This window comes from Mauremys mutica, chromosome 1 (assembly GCF_020497125.1).
Source record: "Mauremys mutica isolate MM-2020 ecotype Southern chromosome 1, ASM2049712v1, whole genome shotgun sequence".
Classification (NCBI taxonomy): domain Eukaryota; kingdom Metazoa; phylum Chordata; order Testudines; family Geoemydidae; genus Mauremys; species Mauremys mutica.
This window is the reverse complement of record NC_059072.1, coordinates 172315441-172329780: the sequence shown is the minus strand read 5'-3', so window position 1 is coordinate 172329780 and position 14340 is coordinate 172315441. Positions and strand designations below refer to the sequence as shown.

The 14340-nt window shown below is 42.4% G+C and overlaps 1 protein-coding gene across 2 annotated transcripts; it reads right to left on the bottom strand.

Annotated features, from left to right (window-relative positions):
• Positions 1–1643: 1643 nt before the first annotated feature.
• On the bottom strand, positions 1644–13698 carry C1H3orf38 (chromosome 1 C3orf38 homolog). Of its 2 annotated transcripts, none has more exons than XM_045001913.1 (3): positions 13541–13698; positions 9959–10179; positions 1644–4513 (listed from the first exon to the last, which is right to left on the bottom strand). In XM_045001913.1, exons 1-3 carry the CDS (start codon positions 13662–13664, stop codon positions 3908–3910), a joined length of 951 nt encoding a protein of 316 aa, XP_044857848.1. In that variant the 5' UTR covers positions 13665–13698; the 3' UTR covers positions 1644–3907. The 2 variants fall into 2 exon arrangements, with proteins under 2 accessions (XP_044857848.1, XP_044857849.1); XM_045001914.1 differs by lacking the exon at positions 13541–13698 and adding an exon at positions 12953–13077.
• Positions 13699–14340: the final 642 nt, after the last annotated feature.

Genomic DNA, 14340 nt, shown 5'->3' with positions numbered 1-14340 from the left:
CTAAGGTACAAGTGACCTGGGGTAAGTGACTGGTCCTTTGGGACTATTCAGGAGTAACCTGAATATTATTGTGATTTCTGGTGTAAGGAACCATCTATCACAAAGACAGGCTTGCCTGCATAGCAAGACAGACCAGAGTGCCCAAGAGGACTGTCTGTTACTCCATGTTAAGGCTGATATAATGCTTGAGGAGTTCACTCTTGATACTTGGCTGGTGAATCTAATTATAGAACACACAACCAGTTTGGGGTTTGTGCCCTGGTTTCTAACAGTCTGTGCTGAGTTTGGTACCCATGATCGTGAGCCATTCCAGACAGCCTGCCACACACCTCGACACTCACCTCAAATATTGTGATGTTCCCCTCCGGAGTTATCTGGACTGGTGATCTGCTAGGCCACTCCAATCCCTGACCCTGGGAGCCAGCCTTACACTACTCTGCTGTGAGAACCCCCACTCCTGGGCTGTTCACACACAGCCTCTGGCATGTAAGCTGCTCCCAGCTACTTGCAAGCAAATGACACTAGCCAATATCTCCGGTCCCAGAAACAATCCTAGGAACCTCCATCTTGCAGCGTCCAGTTATGCCCGCTGGACGCTGCAAGCTTATATAAGTTCGTCAATTTAACAAAGAAATTGATATGTACCAGACTTGTTCTCCCAAAAGGAAACTCTGACACACTGCAAACCAAATGCACTGATTCAGGTAGAATAAATAAACAGATTTATTAACTACAAAAGTAGATTTTAAGTGATTATAAGTCAAAGTATAACAAGTCAGATTTGGTGAAATGAAATAAGATCAGCTTAGAATGTGTTTTGCTTTTAACACTTTCAATGTCCTTAAAAACTTAGATGCTTTTCACCACAGGCTGGCTGGTTACTTTTCAGTCAGGCTCTCCCCTTTGATCAGCGTTTCAGTCGCTTCGTGGTGTTGGTGGCTGTAGATGTAGGTGGAAGAGACACACCATGGCAAAATGTCTCTCCTTTTTATCACGTCCTTTCTTTCCCCTGTGCTTTGTCCTCTCCTCCCTTCAGAGTCAGGTGAGCAATACCTCATCACAGTCTCAAACTGCCCAAAGGAAGGGGTGATTCCCTCAAGGGTCTAACAGATTCTTTTGTTGCTGCCTAAGCCAGTGTCCATTGTTTCTGTAAGGCGGGGCAGGGTTTGTCCCATCCATACCCTGATGAGGTGTGAACTGCCTCTCTGTTCTTGGAGAGTTTTTGCATAGGCTTGCTTTAAGCCATGAGGATACATTTTCAGCCTCATAACTATGTACATGAAATTATAACCTTACTATAACATTACTGTAATAATTACTATAACAGGAGTCGGCAACCTTTGAGAAGTGGTGTGCCAAGTCTTCATTTATTCACTCTAATTTAAGGTTTTGCATGCCAATAATACATTTTAACGATTTTAGAAGGTCTCTTTCTATAAGTGTATAATATATAACTAAACTATTGTTGTATGTAAATTAAATAAAGGTTTTTAAACTGTTTAAGAAGCTTCATTTAAAATTAAATTAAAATGGACCCAGGCAGTGTGAGTGCCACTGAAAATCAGCTCACCTACCCCTGTACTATAACAACCATGCTCAGTGCATTATGAGCCTTCCGAAGACACACAGCATGACAAACTGCATTGGATTCCACACAATCATTTTATAAAGATGAACATGGAAGTGTAGGGGTTCCCTGAGGTACACAGCGTCACAACCATCTTTCCACAAAAACTGCAAAAAGGTGTTTAGCAAAGCTGAAACTAACAGCAGGCAGGCATATGCAGAGAGAACTGAAGGCAACCACTCCCCCTCAAGTTTGTATAGTGGTGTTGCTCTCTGCTTTCCCCATTCCCTCTTCTTGGGAAAAGTCTTAAACACCAGAAGGGGAGCACAAAATACTTATAATGTTATGTAATTGAAGAGAGATCTGTACATGCTAGTTAACTTAGTTGTAAAACATGAATGAAATATAGAAGTTCCATTTAGCTGTATTCCTCTCTTCTGCAGTTGTTTGTGCACTTTCTGTAGTTGTGAGTAAAGTGAGTTCATAAAGCATAAACACTAGCATAATTTTAATTTAGCAAGGACAATTAGTTACATTTTGAATGTAATCTTCATATTATTAGTTAGTGCATGTTTAGAAATGCCATTAATTTTAGCAAGAAGGGAAGATACAGTACACTTCTACAGGAGACAAGAAATTTGCTTTAATATTCAAAGAGGGAGCATCTCTACATAATCAAAAGAGGCACTGTTTTTAGTCTTTGGTTTTCACAGTTATTTCTTCCTCTGCACTCCAAAAGTCAAAATCACGAGTATGTAGAGAATTTCCCAACTCCCTCCCCTTTGATAGGTATGCATGGCTACCAATAACTTGAAACTAGAAGATTACACACATGCAAGGAAAGGGAAGTGCTTCAAAGGAATGTAAGAATGAAAGCTACTTTTTTCTTAATTACTTCAACAGTTCACTAGGAAACAATGTTTCAAACACTGTCCTTCACTCAGTATTATAATCACATTCTTTTTAAACAAATCTTGTTGTTGTTAAAGGGACAACTAGAAATCAGTTGGTTCACAAAAGTGAGTTTGAGAGCTGTTTTTAGGCATCACACCTGCCTCGTGTCTTTCTGCTACTTTTTACTAGTTTTAACCACATTTAAGCATTTCTTTAAAGTGCAAACTTCTCTCCCACGCTGTGTGATAGACCACACAAATAGGAAATAATTATTGGAGAAATAATGAAATTGACTAGACAAACAACTGTCAAATACTCGAAGCAAGTAAACAGAAACGATTTTATGTGATCTTTTGTGTTACTTTTAAACACATTAAGAAAACAGAGAAGTGTAGTTATTGAAGTTACCTGAATTCCCTCTAACCCCTGAACTGCTATTACTTGTGCCAATGGAAGAGCAAGCTTATCTGGAAAAACTACTTCTTGTTCCAGCTTCCGTGTTTTAAAAACCTGACATATCCAGTTTAATAACTCTGCGGTAATTGGATACAATTCTTGATTTTGAGAGAACGTACAGGAACCACCACATGTAAGCTGTTACATTAAACTCTCCTGTAAGTTGTATACAAAACAAATATCCTATCAAAACATCTGGCTTTATATAAAGCTTAAATTGATTGACTAAATTCTACTGTTAACCCCTTGATCCCTCAGAGAGTCAATGCAAGAAATGGATGCAATGGCAACCATTTAATTTTGGGAGCAGGGTGGTTTTTTATTGCAGAAGTGAGGTAAATGCTACTGGAAAATGGAAAATAAATGACAACACTGGAAACTTAACTATCAGTTCAGAACAGGAAAAGCATTGTCAGCGGCAGGGCTAGCTTCCCCACATCATCTTATTAAGTTCTAGTGAAGGAATCAATTTTAGAACAAAGAGGAAAATTCTCTTCATGCATTCAGTACTTGACTTCTCCCCTGGAACTGCCAACAAGGCTGCCAGTTTTGTGGGGGTTATGGGCCCATTAAGAAATTAGACCAAGAATCCTAATGCACTTTTAAGTGGCCACCTGAAGGCAACGACTTTCCAACACAATTGGGGTCCAACTCTAACTCGTGGCCTCGGGAGAAGCACCATATGCTATTTAAGTCCCCATGGACTTATGTGATGTGAAGAACACATAAAATAGAAAGAAAAATAAAGTTATTTCATTTCTAAATATGTGTTGTGCAGTTCTAAGTCCTGAAGCAACTTTTTCAATTACATGTTAGTACGGAGGACGGGTGCCCAAAAGCAGTGGGGCTCTTTAAGTGTATTTCACTCAGTACTTTGGCATGTCATCAACTTAGCAAACCTGACTAAAGAAACAGACATCACCACAAGTCTGAAGTCATTTAAACATTCAAGAATTCACTACAACTGCTGTATTGTTCTTCAAACAATTGTTATTCCCCCAATTCTGTACGCACATTGCTCAGAATTCGAGGTTCAACCAAGCTCAGTTCTTTCCCATCATATAGCTCTCGCAGTTCATTCAATTCATATTTTATGGAAGGCTTTTGCACTTGTGTCCCAGGCTCCAGAGCATTTTCTCCAACTATTTTAAGGTTCACTAATTTTATTTTCCAGGTATTCTCGCTAACTGGACAGCGGATGAGTCCAAAGATTTGTTCAAAGATGCCCAAGCAAATGTTGCCTCTATGCACTGTGCCAGCTACCGCCACCACTACTAACCCATGTGGAGAAATTACACACTTCAGTCCACCAGCACCCAAGTTGGGGTTCAGTAAGAGATACTCCTCTTTCACCAATGAGAGTAAACGGAGGCTCACCAATTCTGCACCAACGTATTCTTCCATGTTTTTTTCTAACGTGTTGTAACAAAATTTCAGTTTGACATCCTCCCAGAAATGCTGTGGTCCCCACTGTTCTTTGGATTGTCTCCCCAAAGGATGCTGAGAGTTGAGAAGTTCAAAGAACCACTGACAGAATTCTCTTCCTAGTCTGTTCCAATCATTCTCTTCCTGTTGTTTTTGTCTCTGTTCATAGCTCTGTAATCAAAGGAAAAAAAAGCACTTATTTTTCTTAAAAGATTTTAGCAGCCTTTAATACAGAAACTTGCTACTTACTATACACACGTCTGAGTTTTCCAGACAGAATGCTTGAAAAGGAATAAAGCAAGGAAGTCAAACCTAAACATCTCTTCTTAAATAATGAAGATTCTGTGTGCTTGTCCATAGCTGATGCCCAGAAATATCCTTAATAGTCACTTTAGAAATACAATGTTTTCTGGTGACCTTCCAGAAAACACCATCCTAGCCACCATGGATGTAGAGGCTCTCTACACAAACATCCCACACACCGATGGAATACAAGCTGTCAGGAACAGTATCCCTGATGATGCCACAGCACAACTGGTTGCTGAGCTCTGTGCCTTTATCCTCACACACAACTATTTCAAATTTAATGACAATATATATCTCCAGATCAGTGGCACCGCTATGGGCACCCGCATGGCTCCACAATATGCCAATATTTTTATGGCCGACCTGGAACAACGCTTCCTCAGCTCTCGTCCACTCACGCCCCTTCTCTACCTACGCTACATCGATGACATCTTCATCATCTGGACCCATGGGAAGGAGACTCTGGAAAAATTCCACCATGATTTCAACAGCTTCCACCCCTCCATCAACCTCAGCCTGGACCTATCTACACGGGAGGTCCACTTCCTAGACACCACGGTGCAAATAAGTGGTGGTCACATTAACACCACCCTATACCGAAAACCTACCGACCGCTATGCCTACCTTCATGCCTCCAGCTTCCATCCCGGGCACACCACAAGATCCACTGTCTACAGCCAAGCACTGAGGTACAACCGTATCTGGTCTAACGCCGCAGACAGAGACCAACACCTACAAAATCTCCACCAAGCATTCTCAAAACTACAGTACCCGCACGAGGAAATAAGAAAACAGATCAACAGAGCCAGACGTGTACCCAGAAGCCTCCTACTGCAAGACAAACACAGGAAAGAAACCAACAGGACTCCACTGGCCATCACATACAGTCCCCAGCTCAAACCCCTCCAACGCATCATCAGGGATCTACAACCCATCCTGGACAATGATCCCACACTTTCACAGGCCTTGGGTGGCAAGCCAGTCCTCGCCCACAGACAACCTGCCAACCTGAAGCATATTCTCACCAACAACTGCACACCGCACCATAGTAACTCTAGCTCAGGAACTTAGCTACTTACTAAGTAGCAACAAACCTCGATGCCAACTCTGCCCACATATCTACACCAGCAACACCATCACAGGACCTAACCAGATCAGCCACACCATCACCGGTTCATTCACCTGCACGTCCACCAATGTAATATATGCCATCATATGCCAGCAATGCCCCTCTGCTATGTACATCGGCCAAACTGGACAGTCTCTAAGGAAAAGGATAAATGGACACAAATCAGACATTAGGAATGGCAATATACAAAAACCTGTAGGAGAACACTTCAACCTCCCTGGCCACACAATAGCAGATTTTAAGGTGGCCATCCTACAGCAAAAAAACTTTAGGACCAGACTTCAAAGAGAAACTGCTGAGCTCCAGTTCATCTGCAAATTTAACACCATCAGCTTAGGACTAAAAGACTGTGAATGGCTTGCCAATTACAGAACCAGTTTCTCCTCCCTTGGTTTTCACACCTCAGCTGCTGGAACAGGGCCCCATCCTCCCTGATTGATCTAACCTCGTTATCTCTAGCTTGCTTCTTGCTTGCTTATATATACACACCTGCCCCTGGAAATTTCCACTGCTTGCATCCGAAGAAGTGGGTATTCACCCACGAAAGCTCATGCTGCAAAACGTCTGTTAGTCTATAAGGTGCCACAGGATTCTTTGCTGCTTCTTTAGAAATACAGTACTTGAAGTAGTTACTTTTAAGAGAAATGAGCTTATTACTCAAACCAACTTTAAGTACCTTTCTCAACAACTCTGGATGAAATCCTAGCTCAGTTTAAGTCAATGGCAGTTCTATCACTTACTTCAATGGGGCCAAGATTTTTCACACAGTTTCTAAAGAGTATGATTTAGTCTTGCTGTGTAAAAAGGAGTTGTCTGTACAAGTAAATTCTAGCTAAGATTTACACTTAAAACCTAAGATTATGGCAATGCCTTGTCAAACCAAGATAAAATACAGAACCAAATGGCTTACAATACGTATCTTCAACAAACAAATATCCCTATTTACTTGGGAGCAATGGTAGCACTTCTCATACTAAAGGTGACCACAGTAATTAACTCTATCCTCAATGTCTCCCTTGTATTTGTCTTTAACAGATACTAGCAAGCTGCCTTTATGCTTTGGACCCTCAAATGACCAGATGAACACATCCAATCCTGATCACTATCAGTCATTCTGTGTGCATCCTTGATGCAACATTTGAAGCTGCTGGAGTATCTCAGAACCTACCTGCTATTTCAACTCAAGGCAGTAGAAGATGCTAACAAAAAGAAAATCAGTAACCCAGGAAGAACTGGATAGCTCAGAGGATTATTGGGATATAAAACTTTTCACCTCTAGATTACCTATTTGAACCTAGATCAGTTTTGTTACTGACAGAAAGTCAGTACCACCGGAAAGCTGTCTGGTCGCCTATTTGAAGGGAGTCTGATCTTCACCATGTTTTTAATAGAAAAGTGTCCAAATCATAGTCTCCAAGGGTATCATTACTGCACCCTTTCATCAGCACTAAGTCTACTGGAAACAATATTTTAAAATAATAGCCCAAAACAAACATGCCAGCATGAAAGAATACAAAGAATAGTCTGAAGAGATCAACACAGCTCCTCACACAAACTAAATTTAATTTGTTTAAAAATCTCAAGGCAGCATGGTCCAACAGAAAGAGCAGAGGACAGTGTTAATACTAGGTTCTCCACTAATTCACTGTGTATCTTGGGCAAATCACTTAACTTCTGTATCCCTGGTTTCCCTGTTTTTACAGGTGGAAATTAAACTTACCTGCCTTTGCAAAGCATTTCTAAGACCTACAGAGGAGGAACCTATGTAACTGCTAAATATTAGAAATAAAGGGACCAAACCAATACTAACCTGAAGGGTTATTTCCTTGAAGCAGCCCGGCGAGGCTGCAGTCTGTCCTGCAAATGCAGCTAAGAATGATGGGGATGAAAGCAGAAACTAAGTTGTTATACGTAGCCAGTAGCAAGGGGAAGATCTCATTGAGGACAGAATAGGGATAAATTGCAATAAATTTAATAAAATGAAACCAAGACTAGCAATGGTTAAGAAAGCTATTGGGGGACAATGAACATTAGAATCTTTGTGTTTTATGGCTGTGTGTGTTACCGTGTGCAGAGGAGGAAGAAATATGAAGACAAATATTTGGGAAATAAGTTGTTATATTTTAAGTAGACTGGCAGGTTATTTTTAAAGATACCTTTGGCTGATACTGGGATTCAGAAAAGGAAGTTTTCTGTCATCTAGAGAAAAAAAATACTTTCCCAGATAAAGGGAGAGTGAATTCATGCAAGCCAGGAATCTGTATAGAGGAGGACTAGACAGTTATCCATTTGTCTCCCAGGTAGGCGCACCTCTCGAACCAACTTTGTTTTTAGGGACATATCCTTTGCTTTCTCTTACAATAAAGGATGGTTTCTTAACTGAATATTTTAACGACTAAAACTTTGTGACAAAAAGATCCTTAATTTTCCAATAAGTTCTAACCTAGTAATGCCAAGCTCACGTTCCAAACAGGAATTAGATCTGTAGGATGAATTGCTCATTTTTTTGTCTGCAATTGTTTAGTGAGATACCAACAACACATCTACACCCTCTGGTACTTGCCAATTAACAGCATTCCTTAAAAGCAGGCCAAGCGAGAAGCAAGTTCAACTAAGCTTCTGCTAAGGTCGTGATCATTAACTTCTGGAATCAAGTTCGGGTAATAACTTCTGTGTTTGAATTTCATATTTTAGATTAAATATATACTCCAGATTTATGATGCCATGACTTCTCTCCCCCACTCCTGCCGTGAGGGATAAGTGGAAGGAGAAGCCTGACCATAAAGCACAGCTGAATTTCCCATTGTTTCTGCATTTCTCCAAATGAGTAGTTAACTCACTTTACTTTTACTGTATCTAATTTCCAGTCATCTATCCTTCACTTTCTTAAACATTGCAAGTTGTTTTCACTCTTGCTGCTTTATAGAAAGCTTCCAAAACAGAGTCACAATAACACAAGCCTTACAGTATGGTACATTACTGAGACAACAGAAGAACTAGGTTCCTTAGCATGTCCCATCTTCTGGGTCTGTCTTTTAGATTGTAAATTCTGTGGGGGCAATGAGTGTTGTGCACAACAGCAATTATATTTTTGCCACTTAAACAGTAGCATTTATACATGACAAATTACTTCCCTCAAGGGAATTAGTCAGCAAAGTTGCACGTCAGTAGCTACAGAGCTCTTTAATGGTCACCAAATGGTCTGACTGTCATGTCTTTGAGTCACATAACTGCTTAAATTAGAAACTTTAGATCCAAGAATGACGAAAAACTTAAAAAATAACAACCAAACAAAAAAAATATATTTTGCAAAATACAACGAGGAGGAAGTTCAGATCACCCACAAACTTTTTGATAATGAGGCAAATCTAGTCACATCATATTAAGCAGAGGTTAGAAAGAGACCTGTTCAGTAGCAACGGTAGCACTGCCACCAATCCTAAAGTTTCAGAAGAGTTACAGTTTTTCAACATCCATCGTGCATTTCACTCTCCACTTTCCTTAGATACCAGGAATGGAAAGGAAGATGGCTTGCAAAAAGTTAACAGCTATTGGAGCATCTAACAAAATGATTTGTCATGTGACCTGTTAGTTAAAAACTAAGGGCAGCAGTGCTGTTTTGGTGCTATTGTCGCTTGGCAAAGTGGGAGACGGGCAGCTTAAAAAACAAATAGAGAGAGAGAGAGAAATGCATAGTTTATTTTCCCAACAATTGAGACTAAACTTTCAGAACACTTCTCAGAACATTTGTGACCTTGACGCTTATGGAGCGTCCCATGTCCATCTGTGGCAGTCACACATCCATCTTTAGAATTATCCAGACTCTGATGTACTATTTTGTCTTAATTTGTGACCTACTGATTCCACTCATTGGAATTCAAAGTCAGTTGTTGTGAGGAAGACACAACACGTTAATTACATACTCAGACACCAACAAACAAAGGGCATTTTATCTATCAAGATAGTTACAGAATTTCCAGATATAAGATTCATTGTGCAAATATGAGAGGATTTTTTTTAATTAAGTGACGCTTTTAAACCAAGAAAAATTTCAGTTCCACTACAAACACAGGAAAACACAACCATCTCAGTTTGGCTGAGAAAAAAAAGTCAATGAACTTACAAGCAATAGCTGTTCCACACAGGCAATATTCTTAGGCCTTTCAGAACATAAAACTCACCTGTTTATTCGGATTAATATCCTCTGTCTCTGCAACACGATCTGTCAGCTGCCCACTCCAGTATTGCTTTGCATGATGAATGAGCTGGTGTTTTTCAGAACAAGGTGGCACCACAACTCCTTCTGTTGCCAGGTATTTAAAAATTATTTCTCGATAGACTTTTCTTCTTTTCAAGAGTTCTTCTACACTTTGACTGTAAACTAAAATTGCATGAATGGCTTCTGGAAATAAAGAAAGTTAAGTCAGCAACTGCTTCTCTCATTAGAAAACCAATCTGTTGATTTTCTAACTAAAGTAAAAATTTCAACTTGAACATTTTCCTCAGTGATGATCAGTAATAAACTCATGCAAATATGGTTGAAAGGCATTCAGCAGGCCATATGGAAAAGCCTGAAATTGATCTGTTGCCTCAATGGCCTACCAGAAACTGATGCTTGAATCAGACCTAACTGGCTGAAACTAGAGCTGAACTAGTTTTTTTGGAGGCTGAATTGATGATCCCCACAAAATGAGTTCAAACCTAAACTAATTTTTTAAAAAACTTTCCTCACCAAAAAGAAAACCTATATATATATATTTTCATTATTTTGGATTAAACATTTTTTTTTTAAAACTCAAAAGGATTTTCCCTCCCCACCCATATTTTGGGTGTTTCTCACCATTTTGGGTGGTTTAATAAGTAAAGCTAAATTCCTAAACAAAACATTTTAAAACAAAAAGTCAAAAAATTGTTTCAAAACAGTCAATGCAGTTTTGATTTTTTCAAACAAATTCTTTTTTCCAGCCAGAACTATTCACCAAATTCTTCCCTAATATACTAACGGTTTTGGTTCCCTGAAATTGCATTTTTGGACAAACTGATTATTTGCTGGAAAAATAATTCACGTGGGTCTAGAAGAAACTCAAACCATGCAAGACAGAGACAAATGCTTATAGGCTGTGGAAGGAACCTGGCTGTAACAACTCCACTGGCTCAAACTCTCTGCTTGCATGCATTAATCATGTATGCAAGCAGAGAGTCTTGCTGGAGCCCCCAGTTCTTTCTGGATGTCCAGTGACTGCCAAAGGGGCTGTATCTGAGCTTGTCAAAAAGGATAACCCTTTTAGAATGTTTATCTTGCCACTCACAGAATGTGCTCCAAATGGGGCTACACTTTCAAGCAATCTGGAAACTCCAGCTACTGCAGTACACAGCAGCCAACTTATTTCAGGCAAAGGGCACCCTGCACATGTTCACTGAGATGCATTAGCTAACAACTTATTTTGTGTTAATATTTAAGTTGGCTTTGACCTAAATTATTTAGCTCTTGATACCGCCAACTTCCTCCACCCCCCAATGATACTGTAACAGTTGTGATCATTTGAATCAAATCTGAAGTCACTTCCACCATTGGTCTGACTAAACCTGGATCTGATGTCCTTCAGAACATACTGCAAGGCTCCTTTGATTTCCAGGAAAGGAACAGTATAGGTACAGGGTTGAAGGAAAGAGGAGAATTTAACAGAATAGAGGGCCTTTTATGGTCATTCTGAACAGTTGAGTTTTTAATCAATCTATAATTATTTTACTAGCCTAGATAGGTACTTTTTTCTGTGAGGTTACAGTCAGAAAAGTATATCTTTAAGAGGGAAATCCCAATGTTCTAATGTCTGCTTGCCTCCAGTGACTTCCCTATTTACATTTTATCAATTTATAATACAGAACATTTTGGTTAACTGCCAGCCAGTTCTGTAAACTCAAATTGGGATTTTAAAAGCTGTGTTCTTTACCTCACATGTCAACAATGCAGATTTCTAGAATCAGAACTTAGATGGTGATTCTGCCAGCAATAAACAGAACACACTTCAGTGAGATTAAGCCTTCCATAAGCCATAAAGGTGTGAAGGCTGATGAAAGTATAAATGTTTATAACGTACAATAACCAAATATTTAAGATCCAGTGGGGTGCACTGTACTATGTAGGAAGGTGCCATTTTTTATATATAATGTTCTGACAGAAAGCACGTTACTATTGGAAACCCTTATTTTTCAGGGGTTTATTGCTCAGTTAGGAAATATTACAAGCTCAAATTTGGCCTTTAAAGAAGTCAAAGTAGCTAATTCTAATTTTGGCTGATGTTACACATCAAGCACTTTAGTGTTTGACTTAGAACACCTTATATTTAGGAAACAACTGTTTAGTTAAAGCAAACTTTTACTTATCCTTATCGTATTCTACAAATACTACAAAAATCCTTAAGTTAAAGCAAAGCAAAACAGTCACATAAATCAAAATGAGGCCACAAAAAGGGGTGGAAAATGTACAAATGAGAGATACTTTGCCCTGTGGGCTAGTAACTTATTTAAACACCTGACTGTGAATGTTTCTTTCAACAGCTGACAGCAGAAGTTACTCATGCCAGCAGCAGCATTAACAGGTATTTCAGTTAGCTGTAATGCACACCTGCTCCTTACCCTCTCCCCCCCCTCCCTTTTTTTTTTAAAAGGACACAGAACTTACATGACACACACACTACTTCATAAAGGATGAAAAGGCTTTTAACTCCAATCATTGTCAAACATAGAAGATGGTAAGTGTTGACTATCTTGGTAATTTGTTCAGAAGTCTGAATGCCTCCCAGAGGAGAGCAATCCATGATTTTACTCACTGAAAGCTGATTTTGGTATGAACATCTTTCCTGCTTGTGTAGAGCCTAGCATAATGGAGTACTGATGCTGTTCGGATACCACCACAATATACTAATAAAAAACAAGCTTAACACACAGAAAGATCCGCGGAGGAAAGAGGCTCTAAACAGGGATACAATCAAATGAAGTCTGGAGGGCTCATACATAGTGTAATTTTTGAGCTATGAAAACAGCTATGGCATTTACCTAATCAAGGAATTATGAATTATTATTTTCTTTGAGAATATCAGAAATCTACTTATAAAATGAAAAAGAAAATCTAGAAAGTCCATTTACCCCCCGTGTTTCCTATTTAAATACTGCACCATGTTTGAAAAGCACAAGCATCTGAGGGATGCGATTACTTAAGGAACTGCGTGAAGTCCACAGCCGGGTACCAAACACGTGCCTAAGAGATCGCAAAGGTTTCACCCTCGGCCCGGCCCTCGCTCCCACGCGCCCTTTTCACACTCGTTAAAGGAGCGCGGCAGCAGCTGGGCGGCCGAAGCGCGAGACGCTTTCGGAGCTGCTCTTGTGCAGCCGGGCCGGGCCGGGCCGGGCCGGTCCGGGCCGCCAGGGCTGACGGGGGCAGGGCGGAGCGGTGCTCGGGCTGCAGCTCGTTACTCGCGTGGCGGCGGCGGCGGCGGCGTCTAGGAGCCCGGGCCGCGGACCAGCCCCCGCCCCCCGGCGCGCACCCAAGAGACGGGCGGAGCGAGACTGAGCCGCGTAGGGCAGAGCCCGTGACAGGGCGGGGCCAGAAGCCAAACGCCCCCCGGGGCAGCCGCGGCTCCGGGCCGGAGACACGGGGCAGCCCCGAGGCGCGAGCCCGAGCCCCAGCCCCAGCCCCAGGGGGCGGAGCTAACGCTAGGGCCCGCCCCTCACACACACACACACACACACCCGGCCCCGCCCACCTTGCCGGCTCTGCGGCAGCACCAGGCGGTTGGTGATCGTGTCCGTCAGCGCCATCAGCTCGTCCGTCGCCATCTGCTCCAGCAGGGCCCGGCACCCGGCCCGCTCCCGCTCGCTCAGCCCCATCGTCCGCCCCGCGGCAGCCCCCGCGCTCCCCGGCTCGCGCAACCCTGACAACCAGCCGGCGGAAGGGACGAAGCGTCTACAACCTGCGTGTGCGCGGCTGTAAACAGCCCCCCCCCCCGACGGGCCGCCTGGGAGCAGCAGCTAACGGGGCCCGGCCGGAAACAGGCACCTCCCGGCACTATAGTTCCGCCCCCTGCTTAAGCCCCGCCCCTGAAGGCCGCTCGACCGCTGCTGCGGGGAAGGAGCCGGCTGGGGCGGGACCCGGGGGTTGGTGATACCCCAACCCCGGGCAGCTTCTGCCCCACGGTCAGGGTGATACACCCCCCCACCCACCAGGTCGCCTCCCAGCAGCAGCAGCGCAATCGGCCCAGCCGCTCTCTCTGCACGCTGCCTGTTGTGCGGGGGGGGGGTGAAGAAGCCTAACCCCGCCTGTAGCCAGCCCCGTCGGCAGGAACTACCACCTCTCGGGGAGGGAGCTGGAGTGACTACGCCAGGGGAGCAGCTCTCCCGTGGGGGTAGGAGCAGGTAGCAGAGGCACAGGGCTGGAGCTCTGCACAGGGAGACAAGCCCAAAGATTCTCCTTGCGGAGCCTTTAGTTTGGGGCTGAGTTCAGTTCTGCACAAGCGCAACAGGCATAGGCCAGGCACTCCCTGTGCCACCATCCTCAGAGGGAAGG

Bases quoted from the DNA above. Each gene is read 5' to 3' on its own strand.
- C1H3orf38 (XM_045001913.1), bottom strand. From the start codon at position 13,664: ATGGGGCTGAGCGAGCGGGAGCGGGCCGGGTGCCGGGCCCTGCTGGAG. The intron at 10,180-13,540 runs GTGGGCGGGGCC...CTTTATTTCCAG, and splicing joins GCTGCCGCAGAGCCGGCAAG to AAGCCATTCATGCAATTTTA. The intron at 4,514-9,958 runs GTGAGTTTTATG...CTTTGATTACAG, and splicing joins ATATTAATCCGAATAAACAG to AGCTATGAACAGAGACAAAA.